Source organism: Aulostomus chinensis, chromosome 23 (assembly GCF_037954235.1).
Source record: "Aulostomus chinensis isolate RoL2024-O1b breed Wild chromosome 23, RoL_Achi_v1.0, whole genome shotgun sequence".
In the NCBI taxonomy this organism is placed as follows: Eukaryota; Metazoa; Chordata; class Actinopteri; order Syngnathiformes; family Aulostomidae; genus Aulostomus; species Aulostomus chinensis.
The window spans coordinates 21552415-21580061 of NC_141342.1; the positions used below are offsets into that span (position 1 = coordinate 21552415).

General features: G+C 47.1%; 2 protein-coding genes across 9 annotated transcripts in view; both read left to right on the top strand.

Annotated features, from left to right (window-relative positions):
* Positions 1-2804, top strand: part of LOC147240062 (corticotropin-releasing hormone receptor 1) — a 71595-nt gene extending 68791 nt beyond the window's left edge. For all 3 annotated transcript variants that reach the window (XM_086195855.1, XM_086195854.1, XM_086195853.1), the window contains exon 14: positions 2529-2804. In XM_086195855.1, the coding sequence (XP_086051981.1) occupies positions 2529-2669 (141 nt within the window). In that variant the 3' untranslated portion in view covers positions 2670-2804. The remainder of the gene's footprint in view (positions 1-2528) is intronic.
* Positions 2805-8841: 6037 nt separating this feature from the next.
* LOC147240063 (KAT8 regulatory NSL complex subunit 1-like) overlaps positions 8842-27647 on the top strand; it is a 29494-nt gene continuing 10688 nt past the window's right edge. For 3 of the 6 annotated variants that reach the window (XM_086194728.1, XM_086194729.1, XM_086194730.1), the window contains exons 1-3: positions 9364-9390; positions 15585-15764; positions 15860-17058. In XM_086194728.1, coding sequence (XP_086050854.1) covers positions 9379-9390; positions 15585-15764; positions 15860-17058 — 1391 coding nt within the window. In that variant the 5' untranslated portion in view covers positions 9364-9378. Of the gene's footprint in view, positions 8858-9307; positions 9391-11976; positions 12488-12532; positions 12799-15584; positions 17059-27647 lie in introns of those variants that run through there. The other 3 variants (XM_086194732.1, XM_086194731.1, XM_086194733.1) reach the window with 3 other exon arrangements.

Here is a 27647-nt window from a genome sequence, read left to right on the forward strand (position 1 = left end):
CCCCCTGCGCAGCTTCCACGTTCCCGACTGAGAACTTGATGCACCTGCAGAAGAAACAAAACAAAACTGCAACTTTTAAAAGGATGAAAACCTACAGGTGTGCGTTTGTGCGGAGGGAAAGAATCATTTTACTGTGCTTACTAATCTGCACCAACTAAATCCATCCCATAATCATCTGGCCTGCTTTAGTTATGAAGTTTTCCCATCAAGTAGATGTGCTTCTCAATAGTTGGATTTGAGTAACAGAAGAATATTTTCAAATTGAAGTAGAGAACTGTCGGGGTGGCACGATAAACAGCAAATGCTCCTATCAGACGTTCCGTCCTACGAGGGCTCATCCATCCCTGGAAATGTCCTCCGCTGATGGAAGAACCAATGAAACAAAAAGATTCCAACAAAAAAAAGTAGGATGCAAAGATTGAGGGCTTATTATCTTGTTCTCTTCTATCTGCTCTATCTATCTGTTCTGCATGTTCCTCTCTTGTTCTTCTCTTCACGTCTCTCCTCTTCCACTCATCCCTCTCTTCTCCAAGTCCGCCGACTCTCCTCCTCACGTTGCTCTTTCTGCAACTCCTTTTTCTGCCTCCTCTCTCATAGCCCATCAGGTCAAATCAGAAGGGACAGTATTTTTTATTTTATTTTGCTTGCAGTTTTTATGTAATTTATTGAAAGAATACACTAACCTTTCACTCACGTCTCTACTTATCAATTATTAAGACAGAGAGCTCAAGTCCACGCTAGTTAGCTTAGCACAATGGCTGGTAGCGGGTGGGAAGTGTTAGCATCAGCTAGCTCAGGTGGAGCTATGCTAATACTTCCCACCAGCTACTAGTATTGTGCTAATCTAACTAGCCTGAGTCTCAGTTCCCTAGAGGAGGGTCCCTATCTTCTGGTCTGGTTCTGGGGACGATGGACAATCAGAGACTTTAACTAAAAGTTGCCTTTGAAGACGAGGGACCTGGACAGTAGCAGTACTAACATAGTCCTGTGTTGTAGTACCAGTTCCAGCGCTGCTCTAGCTCTCATTCCATATCACATCACTGTAAAACCATTAGTGTTGTTTGTTATACGTCTCGCTGTCTTGGGTGACGGTTCCACACTGCGACGGCCCGGCGGATGATGGAGTGTCTCATCAGGAACAATGTTGTAGCTCCAATGAGGGGCTTAACCAGCACGCAAAGCCTCCAGAGGATATTGATTTAGTGCTTTGTTACACGCTGAGGGAAGAGGAAAAGCAGGAGGGGGACAAAATGAGACAGATCAACGGAGGATACCTGCTGTAACATCCAGGAGAAGGAGAAAACATTCAGTACTCAAACGTGGAGGATTCGTGTAGCCAGAGGACGGGCGCCAAAGATAACGCTGGTCAGAAGTAGATTTGAAAAGGAAAATATTTAGCTAAAATGAGTCTCTGTGTTCTTTCGAGGATCAGCGTATCACTGTGGAGCTCTGGTGTGATTAGTGAGGGAAGCTGGATACGTGGGACGATTGATCATGGAGACGGAGGTGATAGGAAGAACCTTTTTAATCACCGGTGACCTGCTGTGTGGCGTGTCGAGTACACGGAGGCTTTTTAAATACACAGAGATTTAAAAGGACAGCCGTTTCCTGGACATCCATTTAATAAAAGAATGATCCAGTTGCATAGATAGATGGATAGAAAGATGCACTCCAGCCATGAGCATCCTCCTGTTCATAAAATATAAACCTTCTGGATGAATATTAGACAGCTGGCATATAAAAATCTGCAGATACCAAGAATATGAATGATGAAAGAGGAATGTAGAGGTATTTGTACTTTACTTGAATATAACTATCTTTGAGGGGACTGCATATTTTTGACTGCGCAACATTTATCTGAACTCATCAGTTACTTTGAAGATAGACGTTTTTACAAGAAAAAAATGTTGAAGTCAGTCATCCGACTCTAGTTTGACCGTCTGAGGTCAACGGTTTGAGGTTCCAACGTTCCCAAGCACCAGCACCCACGAACATCACATACAACATGTAGTTTTACTTGGACACTTGCAGTTTTTCATGATTGTCGAGAAACATTTCCCGAAAACTTCTGTTATTTTTCACAACCAAAATCTGGCTTTTAAACTCCGTTCACAAAACCTCGGATTCTTCTAACAAAGTCAAACGACTACAAATCCCAGCCTTGCGCTCACAAGGCCGTGACCACCCAGGTAGATTCCTGATCCGGCGTTGTCGTCGCAGGTGTGGTCGCTCTCACTCTCCTGTTGCTTCTGTCTGTCGCTCCGGTGGAGTTCCATCATCCTCTGGCTGTAGTGGGTTTCATCCCATCAACGGCGTTGATCGTGATCCGTTCAACATCGTGATGTTGACGCTGTAACTCCTGGGCTTGACTTGTGTTTGACTTACATGTTTAACACGCCACAGTGCTAAATGTGCTTTAGCCGGTGAGAACTTGTGCCGTAAATGGAGCCTGCCAACGGTTCAACAGAGACGTGCTGGTTCACACTGGCGAAGACGAGCGCTGAACTGTTCCGGTTTGCTGTTGACAGGTGCGCTCGGCTGTGAGGAAGCGCTTCCATCGATGGCAGGAGCAGCACTCCATCAGAGCCAGGATGACCCAGGCCATGTCCATCCCCACGTCCCCCTCACGGGTCAGCTTCCACAGCATCAAGCAGTCCACCTCGCTATGAGACAGGATGCCAGTCTGGTCCCAGATAGGAGCTCTGGGAGACCGAGAGACTTCTCGCTGTCATCATCTTCAGCCGCATCACTGGAGAACACTCAAAAGCTTACTGAGCCGTCATGGCTGCCGAGCAGGAGGAAGAGGCGGCGTCTGTCCTGAACCTCGGGGGGGGGGGGGTTACACTTTCAGGATCAGGGACACTGCAGACTTGAGGAAAGGTTAGTGGATCAAAGATGCATGTGACCAAGCTGAGTTGGGATCTGGTTCTGGTCGTGAATGTATAGCTCTCCATGAAGATCTGTTATATTCCTGCTTGTACTCATTTATTTTGCTGTAATCTGTGACGAGTTTGTGCAGCTGGACCGCACGGACGCTGGACTCAGCTGCTTCAAATGCTGTCCTTAGAATGACATTTTCACTTTTTATTTTTGTTTCACTGACACAAGACTTGCTGTTGGGACGTTTTGTTCATTTGGTGTCGTCCTCTGTTTTCTGGTGAGGTCTCGCTACGTTTATCGACTTTCAACACATTCCGTTCTTTCTAGCTTAAGACTCCAAAGTTCCCTTCATCCCGAAATTAAAGACATTTCTGAGAATAAGATTAAGAGATAGATGATATCTATGAACACGTCAGCCTTCTGTCCAAGAGACTCATGGAGACCAGAAGACAGCTAGTTAACCTAGCTCGATGACTGGTAGTGCGTGGGAAGTGTTAGCATCAGCTAGCTCAGGTCCAGGCTGGTTCACTTAGCAAAATGCCTAGTAGTGGGTGGGAAGTGTTAGCATCAGCTAGCTCAGGTCCAGGCTAGTTAGCTCAGCCCAATGGCTGGTAGTGGGTGGGAAGTGTTAGCATCAGCTAGCTCAGGTCCAGGCTAGTTAGCTTAGCCCAATGGCTGGTAGTGGGTGGGACACACAGGCGCATCTCCAGCATCCGAGTTGTCATCAAACTCTCAGGAAATACCAGGTACCGCGTCCCCCGACATCCTCCTGCGTTCATTAAAAGGTACTTGAGAAGCTTCTGGTGGAGAGAAGTTACCTGGTCCAAAGCCTCACATTTGGCACAAAGTATTTTGTCTCATTTTCTATCGGCTCGGTCAAGAATGAACTCCCATGCTTGTGGATTCGCAACGTTTTATATGGAAAAAGATTGAAGCCGGTTGTTAAGTGATAATGAATCATGACTTCATGCTGACAGTAAGAATTCAACTTTTGATTCATCCCCCCCGAAATCTCACGTGTTCTTTATATTCCTCCGTAGTTTTAGAACCAAACTCTTCAACTTGGTGTTGTTGCCTGTAGGACCAGTAGGGGGCGCGTGGCTGAGGCGGTTGGGGACGCTGCTCATTCACGCACGGTTGTTGGTCGGCACCAGCCGGACAGTAACTGTGTGTACAGCTGAATTGTACATATATAAATACCAGAGATTGTGTCGTCACAGATATAAACCAAAAACACAAACCACACACTGTAACTCACGCGGGCACATGACATCACCCATGTGGTCGCCGTCTCACCGTCCACATTCCTGCCGTACCGCAATGCCTACATTTGACTGCTGTTCATGTCCTCACCCCCTTGGGTCACGTCGTTTTATTTGGTGCGTGTGGGTTCGAGTGTACACGCCACTGTCATGTATGTTCTTCTGATGTTACCTGTGTGTTGTACCAATGAGCAGCTTGTGTTTCCTGAGTGAGGGTAAAGGTGCGTCCCTGTTGAGAAGTTGGCATCCTGTCATGCTGTAATGTTTCATGTATGTCCACAGGAAGACGCTGGTGGCGTGTTATCACCCCCCCCCCCACACACACACACACACACACACACACACACACCGGCCAAAACCCCGCTAACATCCTGCTGTAGTCTGCGTGACTGAACCAGCATTCACTCCCGGGTCACATGACCTGCAGCTGACACGAGTCTTTACCGCTCGGCATCATGGCTGCTGCTCTGTTAGCCATGTATCAACAACATGTGTGACGCGTTCCTGGTTGCTGTGAGGCCGCGGGCCACAACGTCTCCCCTCAGTGTGTTCAATCAGTGGCCATGAGCTGTCATTCAAGACCACAAGATTGAACTTGTTCCCTCAATATACCTCGTCTCCTCCTTGTGGGTGTGTGGGGAGGGCGGGGCCTACCTGACGTCTTCGTGTGGCTCGTCTAGTGATCAGCCAACATCGCAATGTCATTCACTCTATTATTTATTGTTATTTATTTTCAATATTGTTATTTTCATACTTGAATGATGATAATAAAGTTTGTTGCATTTGACTGAGACCTAAGTGGTGGCTGGGCGCTGGACTCACTTCCTTCCTGCTGACAGAGACACTCGACCGCCGGCTATTATGGGATGGGAGCCGTTGGTCTCCCCGGAGACGAAAGCAGACACGACTTCATTTTTCACCTGGTGTGATGCTTTTAAGCCTCGTGTGTTTGTCAGAGGGGAACGTAAGGGAACATCAGCTTTTAGAGAAGACCCTTCTGCCCTACTGAACATCTCCTTCCATGACCACGCGGGAGGTGTCATCTGTGATGTCACGGCGGTGCAGCGGGGGGGGGGGGGGGCGGTGCCATCGGCTGAGATTGACTGTGACCGTGACCTTGTCGCTCCTGGATCAGGGCTCCTGGCTCTCCTCCGACCGCCCTCAGTTGGATGTGAACTTGTTAACGCTTACAGAGGTCAAGAGGGTTTGCCAGAGGCCACGCCCCCACCATGTGGCGAAGCTGCTCCTCCTCACACTTTGTGGTGAATGTAAAGTCAGGATGGTTTCCTGGTCATAGTGACGGTGTGTCTTGGGAGCTGATGTTGACGTTGATACCTCAGTTGAGGCTGAGAGATCACATGACCGCTGTCCACCTGAGGCAGGTAATAATAATTAACTTCAAAAACTTCAAGTAATCAATCAAGGAAGTGTTCCTCTGACACCACTGGGGCGTCCACAGGGCCTTGAGGATGACCTGAGAACACTTTAGAGGTCAAAGGTCACCGTGACGGGAACTCACCGTGATGGCTTACGACTGGTATTTCTCATTTCAGACGGAATGAGTGGTCGACGCTGTCAGGTCCGGTACTTTGTGTGATCTTCACTCTTCACAGCTCTTTGATGTCAGTCACTAGTTAGCCTTGCTAGCAGCTAACAGGTGAGCTCCACAGGTGCGTGGTTCCACCTGTACTAATCAGTCAATACTGACAAAGAAACAGCGTCAGGTGTGCGAGCGAGCTGCTGCTCCACCTCCAGCTACTGGGGCACCCTGAGTCCAGAGCACGGTCCTTCATGACGGAACCTGTCCTCTCAAACAGTTTCAGGTGAGTGGTGTCATCATGGCAACCTTTCATGGAGGAGGAGCTCCACGCGTGATTGGATCACAGCAGCTGAGGGATCTTGGAGGTAATCAAAGTTGTGTGTCTGCGTCTTCATTGTTAACCCATTCATGTCCATCCATCAGCATGCCGACGCCTCCTGAACCATCAGGAAACCCACTGAGTTTGTTTGGACACGCCCCCTTTTATAACTGGATCCTATCCAGTGACCTCTGGGTAGGAGACCTGTCACTCACTCGGCGGGGTGACGCCTCCAGCTCAGTGGAGGCCTGTGGCGGTCCTGAAGGTTGGTGTCTCAACACCATCTAGTGGTGAGTCGCTGCAACGACACGTTTCCCCCACAGACCAGAACCAAGCACGCGGAGGAGGTGAAGGCGCGCGTCCTGTTCTCTTTTGTTCCCTTGGTGGTTTCCTTGCTGCCGTCAATCCCCTCAACACTTCTCCCTTTCATGTTTCATTTTTGATGCTGACGAGCTTTCTGCTCCTTTTTAAGCTCGTTTATTAGAAATGTATCTGACTTCAATACTTTTCTATTTTAATGTTTTTATTATTTGATTATTTTCTCACTCCCTTTTTTTCCTGTTTAGTGCGGGACTGAGACTGTGTGTGTGTGTGTGTGTGTGTGTGTGTGTGTGTGTGTGTTTCTTTGTAGCTGTTATTACTGTGTAATACACTTCATGTTACATTGTGTTTGTATGAAAAGTGAAGTTTGAATAAAGGTTGATTGATGCCTATTTCTATTGACTTTTTCTGTCTGACCTCAAGCCCAAACAAAGCCAACAGAAGCAAAGGTGTGGTGAGGAGGTTTGCTGTCCCGCGTGTGGTGAAGAGGACCAGCCTGGTGATGGAGCTCAACTCCGATGGTCCTCGTCTCCTCCAGCTGCGACTGGCTCAACATCACATTCTGTTTATTTACAGCACGTGAGTCACATGTCGGGTCACTTCCTGTCAGCGCCGGGTCATCAGGTTCATGCCGACACTGCTGGACAAAGACTTTTATATATTTGAGGTGGCGGAATCGCTGGTGGACGAGCGAACACCAGGAAGTGGGACGGTTTCCTTTGGAGGAATAAAGTCAGTTTGATGATGTTTGCTGTTACCAACTATTTACTTATTGAAGTAGAAGATACAAGTACATGTATGCATTGATGTGTTCATATATACACATGTATAAGCACACTCTAATATGTAACATTATGTACAGACAGTACATGCACAATTACATACATGTTGCTTCGCGTGTATATGGTGTGTGTGTGCGCGTGCGTGTGTGTGCGTGCGTGCGTGCCTGTAACACTGACGATGGCGGGGACGATACATTCAACAGGATGTTTATCTGCACAGTCCAGACAATGTAAACACACCAGAAGCTTTTCCTTTTTTCTATGTTCTCTTGTCAGGGTCACGTGGACAAAGAGAACTTGTTCTCAGTGACCCTCAATGAGAAGAAGACAAAAATAAAGGTTTACATTTCAGGGTTTTTTTGTTCTCTTTTTGACTTGTGACCTTCGTGTGTGCGTGCGTGCGTGTGCTGTACAAGGATACTTGGGCACACTGGCCTCACACACTCTGACTTCTGGGATTCGGATGTTAAGAGGCAGACCTACGACTTCTGACATCACGAGCACTTTAGGAGCCGATCAGCTGATCCCGGTCCTTCAGCAGAGGAGGTTTCAGGCCTCCGGAACACAAACAGCAAGAACGCAGGAGACGTCCAGCAGTTCGACACAGAAAATGACAAATATTTCTGTCCTCGTCTCATTGGAGGTTTGTTTCCTCCGCCGAGGGAGGAGAGAAGTTGTGTTTAATGTGATAATTATCATCATAGGTGCCCTGCACCGTTAGAAGTACATTTGTAAGTAGTATTTCTGTGTACCTTCATCCATGTGTGGCTCTGTAAGGTGAGAATGTGTTGTCACTCATATGACATCATAGCTGGTCAACTTCTACTCCATAGTAGACACAAAACAAACACACACGCGTGAGGATGCTCAGCGCCGGCCGCCTGCATCCCAGCCATTCCTCTCTGATTCATGTTCTCACAGCTGTTCTCTAATGTTCCCTCTTTGCTGCAAAGCTCTTTGAGAGGCAAGTTTGTGTGGAAGGAGCAGCACAAGTCAAGTTTGTGTTTCATGATTAAGATGGGAAGGAAAAGTGTGCTGGTCTGGAGGTCAGAAGGCGGCCTGAACATCCAAGAGTGGACCAGACCCTCAGACGCTGGATGCTCAGGACCCGGGACGGGTGCATGGTTGTGTCTCCAGCCAACTGCAGCCTCACTCCTGCAGACATCCATCCATCCGTGCATCCAACCGCTCTAAATGGCCCGGCAGATCAGATCAGGAACACTCTCACTCTTCCTCGCCGGCTGCCGCCATTCCAATCTTCCTACTTTACACGGGTTGTGTGTTTATTTCTGTGCAGCCCACCGGCAGCACTGGTGAACGTTGGATTACTGCACTGGTGAGTCTAAATACGTCAGACTGGACTGGGAGCAGCTAGCATGCGCGCGACCTCAGCAACTCACATTTTGGCGCGGCAAAAGCGCGAGCCCTAACCTCACGCGGGGGTCAAGAGCGCGTTTTTAAATCAAAAACCAATATTTTTGGGATAATGAAGTTTATTGCTATGAACTTTCGTCCACATTTCCGCTGTACGGGCATTTGTAAAGATTGACAGCTGTAGCAGCCAATAGGAAGCCTCGAAAGGAAGCGCGGACCAATCGGCTGGGCCGGGGGGGTTGGTTGTTTCAGAGTCGTAGACGGTTGGTAACAGGACAAGCAGGTAAGTAAGATTTTGTCTTGTTATTTTCTTAAAATTAATGAACGCTGCAGTCTCCCGGAGGAAAACACTCATGCGGTGAAACCTTTGGTTGTTTGAGTTGAGTTGCTTCATTTTTCTGTTCTACTTTTCAGCCCAGCGTGATATAAGCAGCAGTCATTGGGAAGTCAGTGTGGGTTCGGGCAGCAAACAAGCTAACTAGCATTAGCTTAGCCAGCGTCCCCGGCGCTAGCTCGGCTAGCATTAGCCTCTTAACTAGCAGAAAGTACTGAGAATTAATTCACTAAAATCTCCGGTGGCGCATCCCCGCACACCTGAGCCGACAGACAAGCTCCGTACACAACTTACTTCGATTTTCCACCGCTCGCCGTTGACATGTTGGAAGATTTCAAACTTTTTCATTATAAATTAGCCGTTATAACGTCGCGTTAGCCGGCTAGTGTCGCCTCGCCAGCTGGACGCAGGAACCTCCGGAGACGCAGCAACTAAATGTGCTTTATTAACCCAGATTGTTGCACTCATTCTGCTTTATTCCTCTTTTTCTTTCAGGTGTCATGTTCTTACCACACGTGGATACTGGAATTACGGCCCCGCGGATCGTTGAACGGAGTACTGCAGCTATGGAGGTAAAGGTATTCTTGACTTGTAGTTCTGGTGTGAGTCTGATGGAGCCCTGAGGTGGAGCTCTGGTAAGTGGGCAGAAACGTGGAGGGAGAGTTCGATTGGGATGAGGAACAAGTACGTTGTATATTTGAGGACCTGGACGAATCATCATCATCATCATCACCTGGGAGGACATCCAGGTGGACCACGCAGAAGGAAGACTTGTGGAGCTCAAATGTTCCCAGGATCAGGAGGATGTTTCGTGCAGCTCCCTGCGACCCACCGGGATGAACACCTCTCGCTGGATTCCATGGTTTTCATTGTTGAGGAATCTTCCGATTTTTTTTTTAATCATGAAGCGATAAGTTGTTAATTCATAAAATACTCATTGTAAAATCCCGAAAGGTCAAAGTTTAAGTCGCAGTCCGAAACTCCTCGTTTTCTGTCATGAATGACAAAGCAGCAACTTCTGACACCTCAGAGTCTGAAACCAGCAAATATTTGACGTTTTCATTTGACAGGAGGCAGAAGCAACTGATGGATGATCGAAACAATTTAAGTCACGTCAGTAGAGGAATTTATTATCTTGATGTGTTAATTGCTGCAGTTCTGCCAGATAACGAGCAAACAACCTTTCATCCTGAGCCAGGATGGCTTTTATTAGCGATGCTAAAGCTAACAGGACAGTTCAACGTGCAGGCCAACCGCGACTTTGTGGATCCACACAGAAACAAGTGTTCTGTTACCGAAGTGTTGGCTCATGGGCGCCGCCTTCCCTGCAGGTGACCGCAACTGTCGGTTACACGCAGTGGTGACAGCGTTGATTAGTCATCTCACTTGAGTGCCAGCGGCTGGGGAACGTTCTTCCTCTGCGTAATGTACAGATCAACATCTAGAGAACCCAGAACGTGATACCATCCAAACCCTGGGCCTGCTGGGCCGTCGCACCCGCGGCTTTGATGTACACACACACACACACACACTCAGGTCTTTATCTCGTCACACACACGCATCTTGAATTACGGCTGGTGGTGTGATAAAGCAAAGAGCCGATGCAGGACCTGCAGCGGTTAAGTGTTGACTAGCAGGAGTGAAGAGTCTCTGGTGGTCTGAGTGACATCATCTGATGATGAGAGCGATTGAACTCTTCTCCAGTCACCTCTTCCTGTTGATGATGCATGTTATCATCTAAAGCTGCGAGTCTTTCCTGAGAAATGTTCTAGCATGCGGGAAGTGATAAACGCTTGTTTATTCAAGCCTAAAATAAAAGCCGCCGTTAGCGGCGCGGTAGAGGGAGTGTTTAGATCTCTGGTTACCAGGAATCAAACGCTTCCATTTATTGAGATTTCCCCCCAGCACGTAGACCAGGTGAAGGGGTTGGTCTCGTCTTGTCAGCCGATGCCACAGGAGTGAGCTGGAGTCTTCCTGCTGTACTCGTTACTACAGGAGGCCGCTAGTAATGCACGATGTCCTACAATGCCGTATCAACAAGTATTTACTGCTCTCAGGGCAAGGGCTGAGTACTGCGTCGAGCTCCAGCAGGAGGCCTGGACGGGCCTGCACAATTTGAAACATGTCTACTTGTGATTATATGGACTGACTTGGTGTTGGAGGAAGTGTCAACTCTCAGCTGCCACTGGTATCTGGTGATGGTGACCACTTGCACTGACGCTCCGCACCCGGAGCCACACTGAGGTGATTGATATCAGTGAGAGCTTTGTGCTGCAGGAATATTAAACCATAGCCTCTCTCCCGGGCCTCAAGACTGAATCGTGTAGTTGATTCAGTGATAAATACAAATATGACATCAGTCTGATCTTTTTATGCTGTTTTATATTTTTCTTGATTTCCAAAACATTTAGAAAAGCCCATAAATCCGATATTAATTGTTATTTCTTCATCATTGATGAGTGAAGAGATGGAACCAGGCTGGCAGATGTTGGATGGTTACTGCTGATACTATTATTATTATTATTATTATTATTATTATTATTGGGGTGCAGCACTAAAAACAAAGGATCATTTAAAAGAATAATTACATGAATATGTGAATTAAATATTAAAAATACTGCAATATAGTTCAAAATGAAGATCAGGTTTTGAAAGGAAAACAGGGAGTCGTGTTTTAATTTGATCACGTGATACTGAATCATCCAGCTTTTGCGTGAAGACGTTCAAACAATATCTTTCTTACGTAAACATTTTTGAGCGTTTTCAAATACCCAGTTTATTTATGTGTGAATATATATAAATTATTATTTGCCTGTTGCCTTAGAGAAGAAAAAAACAAACTCCTGTTATCCTTCAGTCAGCAGTGAGGGGCAAATTAATCTCACTAGGCAGCGATATGTGAATAATCCCGATGATTGGCAGTGAGAACAGGTGCTGGGAGTTCAGAAGAGGGAGGACAAATTAAACACGGGTCCCCTTCGGCAGAGAACCTTTATCGGTGTTACTTGTACTCCATGTTTGCAGTAGCAGCTGCAGTAATACTACAGTGGGAGAGGGAGACAATAATGCCCTCCTGTGGTCTTTCCTCCCTCCGAGCTTCCATGTCGTTTCTTATCTGCCCTTTACTCTAGTGGCGAGTATGAGAAATGTCTCCCGCCTACCAGCGAGCACACACACACACACGCACACACACACACACACAGCGCTTCTATGTTTGTCAGACTCAAATCCGAGGGAGAGGAGCTAGCCGCCATTTTCTAAGCGTCTCTCCCTAAAACCAGAGAAAACGGCTCGCGTCAAACTACCATCTGGATTACCTCCCGCTCTCTGAAACCCGGGATTTTTACCAGGGATTGCCGTGAAATCGCCCACATTACACGTAATTCGGGATTGGAAGGACTGTTTAGCGGCCTGCTCTTATTTTCGCCGTAGCGAGGCGAGCTAGCAGGCGAGCAAGGTGTAGATCGTTGATTCGTCCGTTCGCCTGAATCCGGAACGAGCCCGGGCGGCTCGGAGAACTGGGCCCTACCAGCGTTCGGGTTGTATTTTTGGATTACTTGATGGCATAGTGGTCGAAGTGGGCCGTGTTTTTGTGACTGCACCCTTGGGTTTTTCCACCAAAACTGCAGGGGATTGTTGCCGAAATTCCCTCGGATAGTGCGACCTCGTCACGTGGTAGGTTCCTCCTTTTTCTTTGTTAGCGAGCTAGCTAGACCAGCAGGGTCTACTCCCAACTTCCCCGCTCCGGACTCACCCGCAGCGCCGCGCTGCTCCCGAGCCCACCGGCCTCAACAGCCCGGTAGTATAAAGGACGGTCACCGTAGACTATAACCGGGCTTCCTGCCTTTATTCCCCAGCTGTAACTGCAGTGCTGCCCGGGTCTCCGCTCTGCTGGGGCTGCTGGTGGAATGAAGTTGTGCTGGGGAGCGAGTGTGCTCCCACCGAGAGATGCTCTTTTACCGGAGGGAAGAGTGATCTAAACGCGGGTGGGTTGTGAATCGCGCTCCGGGCGTCTGGCCCCAGGCCGCTGTGATAGCGGGGCGAGTGTTTACCCGCCCGGGTGAAGCCGCTGCTGCTTTCACCCAGAAAACTGTGCCATTAACGCGGAAGCCGCAGCACCGCATGATGTGTGATTATATATAATCAGCGGACAGAGTCCGGGTCACTGCAGCCTCCGGCCAGCATGTTTCTTGCATCAGCAGCTTTGACCAGCTAACGCTAGCCGAGCGGAGGCGCAGCTCCGTCCGGGCTGTCAGGAGCTTATCTGCTGGGTCTTCTGGGTCGGTGGGCGCCTGACGGCCCGCTGATACTCCTCCAGCTGTCATGACTCGGTGCAAACACGCCGCCCTCGCTCCCTCGGCCGCGGGAGCCAGCCCGGGATTATGAAATGTTGGAACATACGCAGTCGGGAGACCAGCGCCAGTCTTGCGTTTAAATGTGCGAGTGTTTTGTAAACAGCAGGAAGACATTTTGGTGATTACGTTCTGCTCGGCTTCACGCTGAATGTGGGTGTTTTTGTCGCATCCGGAGCCAGCCGTTCTAACCACACGCCCTCGTCCACACGGGTGATTCTGCGTTTTATACGGTTGCTTGTGAGCGTCCTCTCGTGTAGCGTGACGGGGTTCGGCGTGTTCCGAGTGGAACGGGCGGTTTCAGGGAGATAAATTGCATTGCATAATCTGCTTCGGAAATACCAACATGGCGTAGTGCGCGCTGACTCGAAACTGCGGTGAAATACTGAGCCTCATTCATCTGAGCCTGCAGCTCGCTTTCATCTCCCCACCAGAGGAGGGAGGCTGCTCTCGCTGCTCCGTGGCCGTAGAAGTAGCGCTGCTTCACCTCAATCGCGTCATTCTCGCTGTGTTCCTGCCGTATTCGCTGGCAGGGATGTCAGGAAATCAGGGAAGGTTTGATAGGTTTAGTACAAACTGACACGGGAACCTAGGAAGGATGACATCATGTGCTCTGGACGAATGCTCGGGCCTCCGTCCACCTACTTGCGCTGCTGTGTGCTGCACACTGACGAACCAGAGCACATATAGGCCAGTGGGGTTTGGACAGTTGGCACTGGCTGGTTCTTATTTGATCCGAATTGTCATTCCTTGAAAAGGAGCCTTGTAAGTAAATTACAACGAAGGCTTGTTCACACAAGCACGGCTGCCGTGGGAATTGTGTCCTGGCCTGGGATTCCACTTTTATTAGCGTCCCACTCCCCACAGTCAGCATGTGTGTCTGTGGCACACGATGTGCTGATGTGTTGTTATATTTATAAATGGACACATTTGTTATCTTTAATGTCTGTTCTGTTAAACACATGAATAATTTAATGGCCTAGTAACCGGGTTGATGGGAGAAAGCACATCACCGGTAAATGTTACTGGTCCTCACTGGACAAGCTGCCGCGTGAGTGTGCAGCCGTCTCACCGGTGCATTTCCAGTGATTGTGCGTGTTGTCAGATGCTCTTTCAGGTGGTGTTTGGTAATTTTCCACTCCCTCTAACGGCTACAGAACCTGTAGTACAAGTATTTCAGTTGCACTCCATATTGGTACAGTCAGCTTCTCTCTCATTGTCAGCCAGAGAAGGGATACACAGAGGGTTCCCATGGGTGCTGGGATTCCTTGAGAGTGCTTGAATTTTGATTTGGAATTTTCAAGGTTTGAAAAGTACATGGACTTTGAATGAAATACTTGAAACCTACTGAAGTCATAACTGCAGTACTCTGATAGTAAAACTCTGTCTGTGACACACTTCTACTCTCTGTTGTGGTTTGTTTTAACTCATGTGGAGCCGTGGTTGTCTGTGTTGGGGAGGGACAGGAGATTTAGTGGGAAATGGAGTTGAGACCAAGACCTTGAGAAACATTCATGCTGAGGTTTGGGCTCAGAAACCTTTGACGTGGAGATTCTCTGGCACACCAGGAGCTTGGAGATGTTTGAGAAGTGCTTAACTGGAGCAGAGGCGAAGGGGCTCCAAGTGTAGAGTGATGGAGAATTAGCATCAGCTTTGTTTGCTGTTGCTCAAAGTAAAACAAAGGTTATTGTATCACGTTCAACTGAGCTGCAGATCCCTTAAACAAAGGAGAATAAATCATCAGCGTGACTCTCGTGGTCGGCAGTAGTAACCTGCATCGCAGTCACATGATTAGCAGATACGATCTGAGCTCCTCTCGCATTTCAAGGAACATCTAAATTAGCATTTGAACTTATTTACACTTGTCAATGTGATTCGTATAAAACCAAGTGTGTCTTTTCTTTTTTACATTTTGCACATGTAAACATTGTTTTGAAAAGGCCCATAAATTTATTGCACGTTTATTTATTGATGAGTGGAATTGGAGCCCTAGAATCAAAGATCGATGTCAGCAAGCACACTGACATGCTGATGCCGTCGAGCGCTGTTTGGTGTTGGGCTTTTCTTTGGCCCGAGCTACGTTCAGCTGTCATTCCATTACATTTGAGTTCACTCCTACAAACAACACTGAAGCTACGGATGTCGGTTTACAACGGTGTAACACGATCTAGGTTGTGTATGGATGTGTTTGTTGCTGCTGCCTGGTTGTGGGTGCGTTCCTGTACACGGTTAGGAATGGTCCCTCTCAATTTTTAGGATGGAAATGTTTCCACCCGTCCAAGCTCCTCCATGGTCAACGTCTCGAGTCGATATGTGATCAAATATTTCAGCTGTACGCAGTGACATGTGCTTGAGGTCGTTTAAATATTTTTGTTTAATTTTGTTTCTCCTCTCTGGTTTCATCTTATCCTTGCACCCAGGCTGTCCTCAGGTGGGGCAGTAAGCGGGTGGTGTGGAGCAGGCCGCGGTGCCCGTCCCTCTGCACTGCATGGCTGCGATGGCGCCCGCTCTCACCGACGCCCCAGCCGAAGCTCACCACATCCGCTTCAAACTGGCTGCCCCATCCTCAAGTCTCTCACCGGCCAGTGCAGAGAACAACGGTAACGCCAGCAACATCCTCATCCATAGCAGCAGCCCTGCCAAGTGCAAGGCCGCCTCTGAAGAGTGCCCTCTTGACTTTTGTGGTGGTGACCAGGAGCAGCAGCAACAGACGCCCCAAACCGACTCAGTGGCCCAGGCCTCGGCCCTGGGCAAGCTTCAGCCACTGGTGGCTTCCTACTTATGCTCTGATGTGACACCTGTCCCTGCAACTAAGGAGTCAATCAAGCTGCAAGGAGTCCTCATCAAACAGTCTGTGTTGAAGAGCCACAGAATACTGCCCAGCTCCCTGCTCAACGGCGGAGGAAGAGGAGACTTCATTTTGAGGAAGAGGCACGCGATAGAACTCTCTGGCGGCCAGCTCAAAAGCCTCATGAGTGGCAGCACGAACGGAGGTGGCCAGCCAATGGCACCTGTTAATGGCCTGGCCAAGAAGCTGGCCACCATGTCTGGCTCGAGCTGTGTCATGGCGGTGAACGGAGATAAGCCTTCTGCCACCACAGACTCGCAGGCCCAGAGCCTGTCGTTGGACGCTGAAACACTGACTGCTACTTTATCAGGGCATATTCCAGTGAAAGGAATCCTTAAACAGAAGCATTCCTCTGGGGTTTCTGAAAATGCAGATGGAAACCTTGAACCACCCGTGCTTCAGTCTGCTGCACTTTCCCCTGTTAGCCACGACAACCCTAAACCCTCTGAACAGGTGAATTTGGAGGAGGCTGATTCACACACGACAACCAGTCAGCTAGAGGGCTCGGATAGGGAGAGACCAGGTAGCAGCCAGCAGGGCTCCCCATCTTCTTCCCCCGCATCACAGCCTCCTCTCCCCTGTAGTAGTTCTTCGGACAACCTGGATACCCACATTAGGGAGCGCATGCTTCTCAACAGCAGCCGTCAAGCCGAAATTGAAAGCCGGCTACGGCGCCTGCGTAAACGGCTTCAGGTGGTGCAGGCTAAGCAGGTGGAGCGGCACATTCAGCAACAGCTAGGTGGCTTCTTGGACACGGCGCTCAACCGACTGCTTGCTGGTAGCCGCAAAGATACAGCAACCCCCACAGCCACATGGAGGACTGGGCGCCACTCTTCTTCAAACAACAGAGATGGTCTCGGTCGCTTCCTGAAGAGCGGCACCATGCCTTTGGAATTGGAGAGGCTGTATCTGAGCGGGTCGGCCAATCTACATTCAGCTGAGAGCGCCTTTGACTCCGATGTTACAGAAAGTAGCTCTGGAGGGGACTCTGACCTGGAGGAGGAGGAGCTGACCAGAGTGGACATTGAACAGAGGCACGTCAAAATGTAAGTACAAGTGAAGCTCCACAGATTCCTGTGATTCTGCAGAACAGAGCTGCAGGATGTTAGGAAAATATGCAATAATGTTGAATATTGTAATGACCTCATTACTTTTGATGAACATTAAAGGAAATGGTTTTGATTTGAGGTGGGGGAAGTACATGATTTACTTTTATTCTGAAAGCCGAAATTTCTTTTCATTATTCCATTCCTATGTAGCTCTTTTACCTTGAACCACCTGTCATCTTCCTGCTGGACTCCTGTACCGCACGCACGCACACACACACTAACACACACATACGCACGCGCGCCATACTAGCCTACTGGCCAGCTGAACAGAAATAGTCACAGCGGGACATAAAACATAATCAGGGGTTAAATATGACTAATGTTCCTGAGTTAGTTGGAGTGTCTGTGCTGGTTAGTGGAGCTGACCAGTTGAACGTGTCATAGGAAGGAGAAACGTCACATTGAGGGTGAAGAGGAACCACATTCATGGCTTTGTTGGCAACGTTTTCGCTTATTTTTGCATATTTGTAACATCACGTGAGCTGTTGCAGTTGTTGTGACTCGGGAAGTTTCCTCTACCAAACATCATCAGCTCAGCGTCTGCAGATGTCGGCTGCTGACTTATTAACTAACATTTCCAGCAAGTTCCAACATCTCCTTATTGACTTGTGGTGAGCTGGGGTCCGGCTGATGAGAGCCAGCCACGTGTGTATATATTGTGAAGCTAATGGAGACTGACGGCTAACAACATCAAAACCTTCCAAAAACATCCCTTTATAAAAGCTGAAGGTTGTGGGTTGGTATAATCCACGCTGTCTTCATCCAGCTGTTTTCCCAGCAATCCACACACACTTGATTTGAGCTCAAACAAAGTAAAACACATCTGGCTCTGTGCTGGCCTGAATTAGCATGACCAGCTGGCACATTTTATTGATCAGCTTGTTGATGGTAGCACTGATCTGGTTGATGGGTGTTGTGTAGTATTTTGTTGGCTGGCTCTGGATGAAGTATCACTTTAAACTTGAATCCCGGAATTTTCTGTCCTTTTCGAGCTGTTTTTTACGGTATTTTTCATTGTAGTAAATTTAGGATACATTGCACAGCTCTACTGCATAACTGAAGTATTCCTAATGAAAATAATGTTGACTGTTAAAAGCAGCCTAACAGTAGGATTTAATATCGCTTTGCTAAGCCCAAGCCACTGACATTACTCTCCATCATGGAGCGCAACGGTCCAGTGAAAGTCCCTGTATTTCCAGCCTCTGCAGTGCCTCTCAGGCCTGGCAGGTGCTCCTGACAATTATAACTGCCGGGTCTGGCTCAGTGGTGCTCGGTTCAAACTCCAGGGAGGGGTGGAGATACCATCTGATCAGAGAGTAAGTGCAGTTGTGTGGGTGGTATCATCTTGTGGAGAACACAGGCTCGAATGGATTCAACAGAAAAAGCTCTCTCGTCACACAGCACTTCCTCCTGAAAGGGCCGAGGCTGAAACTGAACGTTCTGTTTATCTGCAGAGTGAGCGCCCACAGAGCCAGTAAATGTTTTGATTTAAACTGAAACCAAAAAGAAACTGCGAGTTGGGGGTGTTGGTGGTTTTGCAGGAGGTGTGGGTTTAATGTTTTCATATGCTGGCTGTTGTGATGTCAGATTAACCTCAGCAGGGGCCTGTAAATGTATTCCATGGGAAGTTCACATGAGAGTACTCAATCCAGTGTATTAGTGATGGGACTGCAGCAGATGGGTTGGCTGCATTAATGCACTTACTGACCTGTTCAGGATTGGGTAGATTATTAACAAAGTAGCCAAGAACCCTTGATTTTTATTATCCTTTTCAGTGTTTACTTTAGACCTTTGACCTAAATATCTTTCAAACCGAAGAGGAAGCTGAGTGCCGTATCCACATGACTCAATTGTAGCGACTCTGTTCCTATCTCATCTCATTAAGGATCAAAGGAGCAGTTTGTACACAACTTTATGGGCGAGTTTCCAGTCTTGCCAGTCTGGGCCGACATTTGTAATGATGTCACATTCTGGCAAATATAAAAGTAGCCGTCATCAGCAATCTATGTTGAAGGCGTCACGGCGCTAAATCCATTAGTACTGCATTAGTAATGAGCGATATGATGGAGAGATTAACTAACATGTTAAGAACCTGACTACCACCAGTGTCTGCCTGGCACGCACAGGTGGCCAGGGAGCTGTAGTTGACCTGGAAGTTCCTGTGTTTCAGAGGTGAGAACGTCAGTCTCAAAGAAAACCACAGCACACACTGAATAGCATCTTTCTTCCTTCTGCTCTCTGTCCTCACACACACTGCATTGTAATCCAGCCCCATTCCCAATAAACCCTTTCTCCGTGACATATTTCTCATATCTGTCGTGTAAGACAGAAGAACTAGTATGTCAACCGCTGCTTTGAACTGCTGAAATTATGGTTTGATCACTTTTAAAACTGGAACTCTTCTTGTGTCTTGAATATTGTCGTCGTTGCTGGCTTCAGGTGTAAAGCTGCATCCTGAGGTTGTAGCAGTAAACCATTTAGATTGTATCATATTTTGTGTATTTAGATGATTGATGAATCGCTTTGTTTGTTCTTAAAGCAAAGTTGTCAAACATTCCAGGATTTACTGCTGTTTGTCATTTGACAGAAAAAGAGCCTTTGGCTGTTGGATGGACAGAAGAAACAGAACCCCTCATGGGTTCTGGGAAATCATGATTAGTGTTTTACAGTTTTGTTTTGACATTTTTCAAGACTAAACTCATCAAATAATCATGTAAATAATGAGCAGATTGATCAGTGACGAAAATAATCACACATTGCACAACACGTCTCATCCAGAGAGGAGAAAATATACACAGACGTCTTTAACTTGAGTATTTCAAAGCAGTTTATTAGTACCGAGTGGGGATGAGTCTCCTGTTACTGCAGGCTCATGGTTCAGCACAGGCTTTGAAATAGAATCCTGGTCGCTACCGTCATTCCCACTCACTATCTGATCTGATATTCCATCTCCAGTAAAAATGAAGTTCTATGGGTTTTAGCAGGTCTGACAAATCTCCATCACCTCCATCAGGATCATGACCGAACAGGTTTTCAAAGGTAATCCATCAGTAAATGTTCAGATGAAGACAGTGGAGGTGGATGCTCTGGACATCCATGAATCATTGGTTTTAATTTGACTGATGTATCATTTGCATAATTAGTAAACACATTAGGTAATTAACTGTAAACACAAAGCCATGGAAAATGAAGAAGCGGCTTTAATTAAAGGCAGTTGAGCCGTCTTGGGTTGGTTTACATTTCAACGCAGGATTGAAGCTTTTGTCTTGGAACTGCCTGAACACACTCACATGATCAAACATCCTCCGCTTCATTCTCTGCTCATCAGGATCATAATGAGAGCTCTGATTAAAAGCAGCCTCCTGTGGTTGTTTGTTGATCCCGAGTAGAGAAATCATATTAGTTTCATATTTGGAGAAAAGGCTTCAAGCATCTGCAAGATTAAACTATACAATTGGGACGAGCACTGCGCTGCAGTAAGAATGTCTCTCTCAAGCAGCGGTGAATGTCCTGTAAGACTCCAGCAAACGATAGTTTGACTTTCTGCTTCATTTTTAGCTGCTGTCCTCTTCAGCTGTGGCTAACGTGTCTCCTCTTGTTGCAGCGTACTTCACCGTGAAAAGCAGCACACAACCATCGTGAGAGTTCTTTAGTCCTTAGAATTATAATAGGTTCTCACAACTGTCTTTAGTTTTTTTTTTTTCTCCTTTTTTTTTTAATATTCTTGTTCATGGATCAGGATTAAATAAAGCTTCAAATTATAAAAGATTGCTTGTCAGATTTTTCCAGTTTTTCTTAAACTGTGAGCAGCTCATGCCCAGGCAATAATCCAGGTGTTCCAGAGAGCACAAGGGACTCTGAGCTAAAGGGTTTAAGAAGCAAACTCAGTCTTTCATTTATTTGGTCAGGCATTATCTTCGATCAGTTAGCTTGAAAATTCACTCCCAGGACAGTAATGTTGCCTTCACAATAAAGTGGAAATGGTTAATTACCATTATTGAGCTGCTTTGTGAGTCTTATTCTGAAAAACTCAGAGTGGAAGTAATGAGCTTAAGTTGTTAGCTTGTTGTTTGTAGCCAAGTTACCACCATTTCTGGTTTGTGGTCCTTGATGTATATTTATTCTACTTCCTCACGCCACTCCTGTTTTACTTGCTTCTTGTTGTGTGCCGCGCCGCGCCGCGCCCCCCCCCCCCCCCCCCCCCACATGGATGGTTGTGTAGGCTTCATTAATACTCCTACTGTGTGTGCTGTTTTGATAGTTCTTAATAAAATCTATCATTTATTTTGATTAACACGATGCCTTGGATATATTGCTGTTCCCTGCAGCCGTGGGTTTAAGATGAGTTCTAAAAATAGGTTTCCCTCCCCTCCAGTAAATCATGTGATTACTCAAGCTGGGGAAACATAACTGCTGCCAGTCCTGCGTGGAAATGAGTGAACTCATGAAAGTTGATGCAAACAGTTCCTACAGGTGTCCCAGCTTGACTGGAGCCTTCTGTGAGAAGGCCGCGTTGATACAGACTGTTGTTACGCCCTCTGAATCACTTTTTGGAGAATATTCCACGGCTGGAAGTCATACATTGCATCATCACAGACAGAAAAAGGCCATTGATGATGACATACCAGCCACCAAGGCCCTCCAAAGTGGAGGAAACTCCAACAGGAAAAAACCTCTGGTAGACCCAAAGCCTCAACACGGTCACAGGAGGAGTTTGTGAGAGTTAAGAGTTGCATGATGGGCGGCTCACAGTAGAGCGGCTCCAGGCAGATTTACGGTCAGCGTGCATGAGTTTCAACAGGCGACGTCCAGTCAGGGTGGTGAGGAAAGACCTCGACACAGAGCAGCTTGAGACTGTATGACTTGTATTTCCATAGATGAAATAGATTTCAATAGAAAAGCTGTAGCTGATGACCAAAAGTTTCTTGTAAGAAATTCCGCTGCACCTGTTAAAAGTCTTAGCCAGATATTTCAGTAAAGACGGTCTTCTAGAAGCAGGGTTCATTCTCTCATGGAATTTGTATATAATTTCCAGTCCTGGAAAAGATTTTGAAAAGTAAATCGAGCCTGGTTTTTGTTTTGGTTTTTTTTTCCCCCAGAGATGTGCTTCACATATACAGCAGAGAGAAGGATGCTCAGTTAAGAAATGAGAAAAAAGTTCATCCTGATTTATTTAAACCAATGTATCTGTGAGTAACAACTCTATGGAGCGGCAGAAATATGAAAGTGAAAAGAAGAAGCTGTGGTCTCTGTTGGGCTGGTGGTCAACCAACAACTCCGTTAAGTTACAGTCACCTTTTACAGCTGATTTAAAACACCAGAAGTTCCCTGCGTGTTTTCTCTGCAGTCAAACGCCACTCCCAGGACTTTGTGTTGTTGACATGTCAGTCCTGAACCTACTCCGTGCTTTACATTTGTTTCTCCGGTTGGCTTTTTTTTTTTTTTGACAACAGTGTGTTCAGGCGGTTGTGATTTTGGAGCTTTAAGGAGTCGCTCTGACTGTTGGTTGTGGCAGGCGAACAAAAATGACAATGCATAGTTGGAATAATTGCCCGAGGTCCGGCCGGATGATTCTTTTTTCAGTCACCTGGCCAGCGGACTGAAGCTGGAAAATGAACAGACAGTGCAGGTTGCAGGCGTGACGGAGGGAAGTGAAGACGTGGTTCAGATAGTTGAACAATAACAGACGGCGGGTTGAAAATGGTGACGTAAAGTTACTGATTCAGTCGTGTAGTTGGGCTTGGCCTTGGTGTACATCAGGGCACGTCATCAGCTACCCTGCAAGTTAGGGTGTTGATGTGGAGCAGAAGTGTAAACCAGCCGAAGGTCTAACGAGTCTGGAGACGGAGTGAAAGCAGCCTGTCCTCCTGTGACACCCTCAGAAGCTCCTATTTGATGCAGTCAAACATTTGTTCTCATGTCCCAGCCCTACGCAGGTGAAACCTAACATTATTGTCAGGTAGTCGTCCAGGATGAAGGGTGTGTGTGTGTTTATTTTACCATGATGCCATATATTCACAACTAGCAATTACTACCCAGACACCAGCCAACAGTGGAGACAAAAGGATGCTTTCTTCAGGCATCCACACCTGAATTATTTAGCGTGAGTGGAGTTGACAGCCGTGTGGAGAATAACCTATCTGGGCTGTGTTTGGGTGCAGTGTGCTGCCTCCGACTAATCCTGTCATCCCCGTTCATACTGTAGACGTGGTTTCCCGTATCTTAGAGGATTGGGAGCCAGCCAACATCTGTTGCCATGCTTATGCCTTTCTGCGTGTTGTCTGTCTGTGTGACATGTATAATGGCCTCCATCAGGGTGCGGGGGCTGTTAGCTTCACCAGTGAGATAATATGCATGTCTCCTCTTTTTATATGACCTGCAAAATGACTGAAGAATTACATATTAATGGAAAGTCTGATATTTAGGCTGTTTAAATGGAACACAGGCTGAGAAAAGACTGCAGTTTTTTGTTTGAGGCAACAATAATGCTCAGGAAATCTCACATCTTACATAACGTTTTGTCGACAGACCAGTGAAAATGTCTGAAATTGTGTTGTCTGCCAGCACCAACATGTACCAGGTTTGCAGGCTTTTGTCGAGTGATAAAAGTAGAGCTCGATAATCAGAGCACATATTGTTTGTATGGTCTTGATGTCATAAGACAGTTAGAATGTTTGCCTGCTGCTCTTGAATTCGGGGAGCTGGGTAGGCTGAGACGACAGCGTTCCTTTCATGCTTATGGCTCAGCATTACTCTGCAGTCTGGGTTGCATAGCCCTGTGTTCATTCCTCCCTGTTTGTATTTAGGCATGTATGCGAGCGCCTGTATAGGTTCCTGTCCTGTTTGACACATCTGGATGTGTTTAGCTCGGCCCAAGTTCCTCAACACGAACCCACAGGCGTTACATAACCCCCCCTTTTATGTAATGACTGCTGCAGTTCTCTGACTGAGTTTGCCCTCTCTCGCTTTTCCTGCCCCACACCCTGCCGGCCTGCCTCGCTCAGTCCCGACTCCCGGGTGGTTTCCTCCCGTAAAAGACGACTTTAACCAGCTGTCCTGTTAAACTCCAATAGCCATCCTGACAAATCTGAATAAATCTATCGCTCAAGTCTCTCGCAGTCTTCCAGCTTTTGGACAATTCTCCGCTTTTTTGGAAAATCCTTGACTCTAGGGAACAAAGACATTGAAATGACAGCCGCCGAGATGATTTCCCACGCTCTCGTCGCTGAGCTTGAATGAAGGCTGAATTGTTAGTGAAGCACAATTGCAAAGGGATTTTCATTTTGTTTTCAGTGAAACAACTTCTACAGGCGTGTGTTTGTCTTACCCAGGCTTGTCACCAGCGCTTCAGCTGTCCCAGCTGGCTACTTCCGCTTTGGCCTCTGCTAGCTAGAATGTGCAGCTCTTCTCAACTTAACACATATCAGACAAAATGGATCAAATTCTGGTTGTAGATGGAATAATCGTGTAATACTCAAAACAATAAATGTGCCTCAACAGGAAGAGAAGGCCACAGTGAAGCCGTGATGTCACATTCTAACGCCTGTAGCTTTGAAGAGATCATTGTTAGTTGAATAGCATCTGCTGCCACAGATGTGAGATACAAGCGTACTCATGAAAGTATGTTCTATAAGACAGGAGAACACCGTTAAGTGAAGAGAATAGAAAGAAAATTCAGAGATAGAAATGTGAATAATGTATGGAAATATAAATTAAAAATGCTGAAGTAGACTGAGGGCTTGTGTAAGTATGTCAGCAGTATGGCTGTACATACTTTAACAGCAGAGACCAGTCAGCAGTTATGTAATGTTGGTCCAGCTCGTGTTTGGGGTCATATTTGAGATCGATCCTCGAACGTGTAGTAGCCGAAGAACTCGCACCTCCTTCAGAACGTTCCCTTCATGTCGTGTTGGTCAGTTGGAGTTCTAATCAAAGTGTTGAAAGGCAAGACATGTTTCAGGGTGAAGCATCGCATCAAGTGGACTCTCCTGCTCATTCATGTGGTGGCCGGCCCCCTCGGCCTGGAGCCGAAACGGTCCTGCACTGGAACAGATCACCTGGACTTGATCCTCTAACCATCAGGCTGGAGCCATGCAGTCACAAGGAAAAACACCAGTTAGGCCTGCAACATTATCATTGTGTGAGTGTGAGAGTGTGAAACCCACATATATCATACAACAGGCATATAAATAATAAAATTGACTCACCTGGACTGACTGCTATTGTCCTCTTCAGAGAGCGCTCTCCACAGGTTGAACCACCTGATCTCAGTCGCCTGTCCTGAACTAGTGTCCGTCCTGTGTGTGGCTTGGAAGTTGTGCATTTGCTGTAAATTCTAGTACAGAAGTTATTTTTTGGGTGATATGTAACTTTACAGGAGTGTCTCATCAACAAATAGAGGAAGACTTTAACGTCGTCATTATTATTATTATTATTATTATTATTATAGTTGTTGTCACTCTAAGGTGTCGGAGCCGCCTGTGTTGGTAGTGAAGTTGTTTGGTAGCGTATCTTAATATCTGTGTTTGTTCTGTGGTTGAAACCCTGCAGCAGTGGAGAGGCTTCATGTTCAGTCATAAGCTGAGTGGAAACATGTCAGATGTTGGTTCATCCCTTGTGTTGTTCATCTTAAAGCTGAAATGTGAAATACACAAAACTGTGTTAGTATCGTCTGAGCTCAGCGTTCGGAGAGGAGCAGCAGGCGTGAGGTTGACGGCGTCGTTTGTCCCGTTTAGAGGCAGCGCAGTTCAAGGCTTCTAAATGCGCATTACCATGGCGTAGACCTCGCAGATCAATGATATAAATGTTGCACTTTTTCCCCGGTGATAGCTAAGATGATTATTGTAAACATCGTACAGCTTCATGCTTGGGAAGTCGTCTGCATCCCACTCATTTCTGCATCCCACTCATCTGATGGAGAATCTATAATCAGCTCATCCATTTCTGGTAAACCTGCCCCTAATAAATATCAGCCGCAAATGGAGAGTTTGATTTCTGGTTGTGTGTTGTCTTAGTGTGGTGAGCATTCATACTTACGCAGTGGTGTGGCTGTGTCGTGGTGCCATCCCACCGTCTGAACACCAGATGGCGGTGGGGCTTCTGTGTGGAGTTGCTCCTTGTACTTCCACTGACATGAGTTTGAACAACAGTTTCATGTACAGAAGTAAATCCAACACTGGAGGAGGAGATATTTATGGAAATTGTTACAAGGTGGCGCAGCTACAGCTGTTGGGTCTGCATCAGGATGATGATGATATTTCCAAAGAGGTACAGACTAGACTAGTGTTGTGTATGGTGGAGAGAATGTAGCGACACGTACATAGAACACCCAAGTATAAAGCTTTACTCTCCTTCCACCCCCAAATCGTGTTTATCTGGCAAGGTAGTACACCCCCTTCTGGTTTTAAAACACACGCAAACACTCGAACACCACAACCATCTCAGTGAGGACATTCTTTAGCATCACACTTTCCCCAGCCCCTAACCCTAAAAACTAAGTTTAAACCTAAACCCAGTCCTAGCTTTTATGAAGTCTCAACTCCCATCTGCCCTTTAAATGTGTGCCAGAACGTATGGATCAACAGAATGTCCTCAGTAAGATGGTTTAAAACTAAAAAAGGCCCCCCTCAAAGACAGCTATACAGGGGGACACACACACTGTGGATGAGAGGACCATGGAAAGACAAAATTGAAGATGATGGAACATCAGCGTTGACCCAAGTTAATTTTGCACGTGACGCAGTAGCACTGGAGTTTGGACAGCATCCATCAGGGAACGTGTTGTCTGGCATGGAGGAATATGCCACACGTGCCCTGTGCTCATGGTACATTTCCAGTGTTTCAGGTGTAGCCGGGCAGGATGAAACTGCAGCTGGCTGGCGTCTGGCAACGAGCGGGGCCACGCTTGTGAGTGCTCATTTTGGTTTTGGAAAGGTTGGTATGGTATAGAGGTGGCCAGCCAGACCTCACCATACAACATATGTGCTGCATCCAGAGAAGCACCACAATGGAGAATGTGCTGACACCCAGAAAACGATGGCAGTAGTGATTGCTGCTGGTGCTTTGTGTGTTGGAGTCAGGGTGGCAGTGGAGGAAAAATATGTTCTGGATAGCGGGAGGGGGAGGAGCCGCTAGCTTGGGGAGGACGAATCTCTCACTGCTCGTCTTTGAGGATTATCGTCGTCTAACGGCCAGGGCTGCCGTGCCTCCTCTTTGTATTGTGAGTAACCTTCCATGGCTCTTCTGTTCTCAGCATCCCACCTCTCCCGATCAGGTTTCAGCATCAGGGTTGACCTTTCCAGTCCGCCCCGCCAGCTTTGGTTGCGGGCGGCGAACCCTCTGATGTGTGTTCCTTCCTCTGTATCGTTGCAGTGCATGATAAGGATATAGAGTCCTCCCTTAGGGACATTACACCTGCAAGAATCAGTAGATCGGCTTTCCACCCACCACCTGGTAACTCGTGACACCATCTCTGTGTAATTGGTCGAATAGATGGTGTGACACACTTTGTGCCATCAATGTTTGCG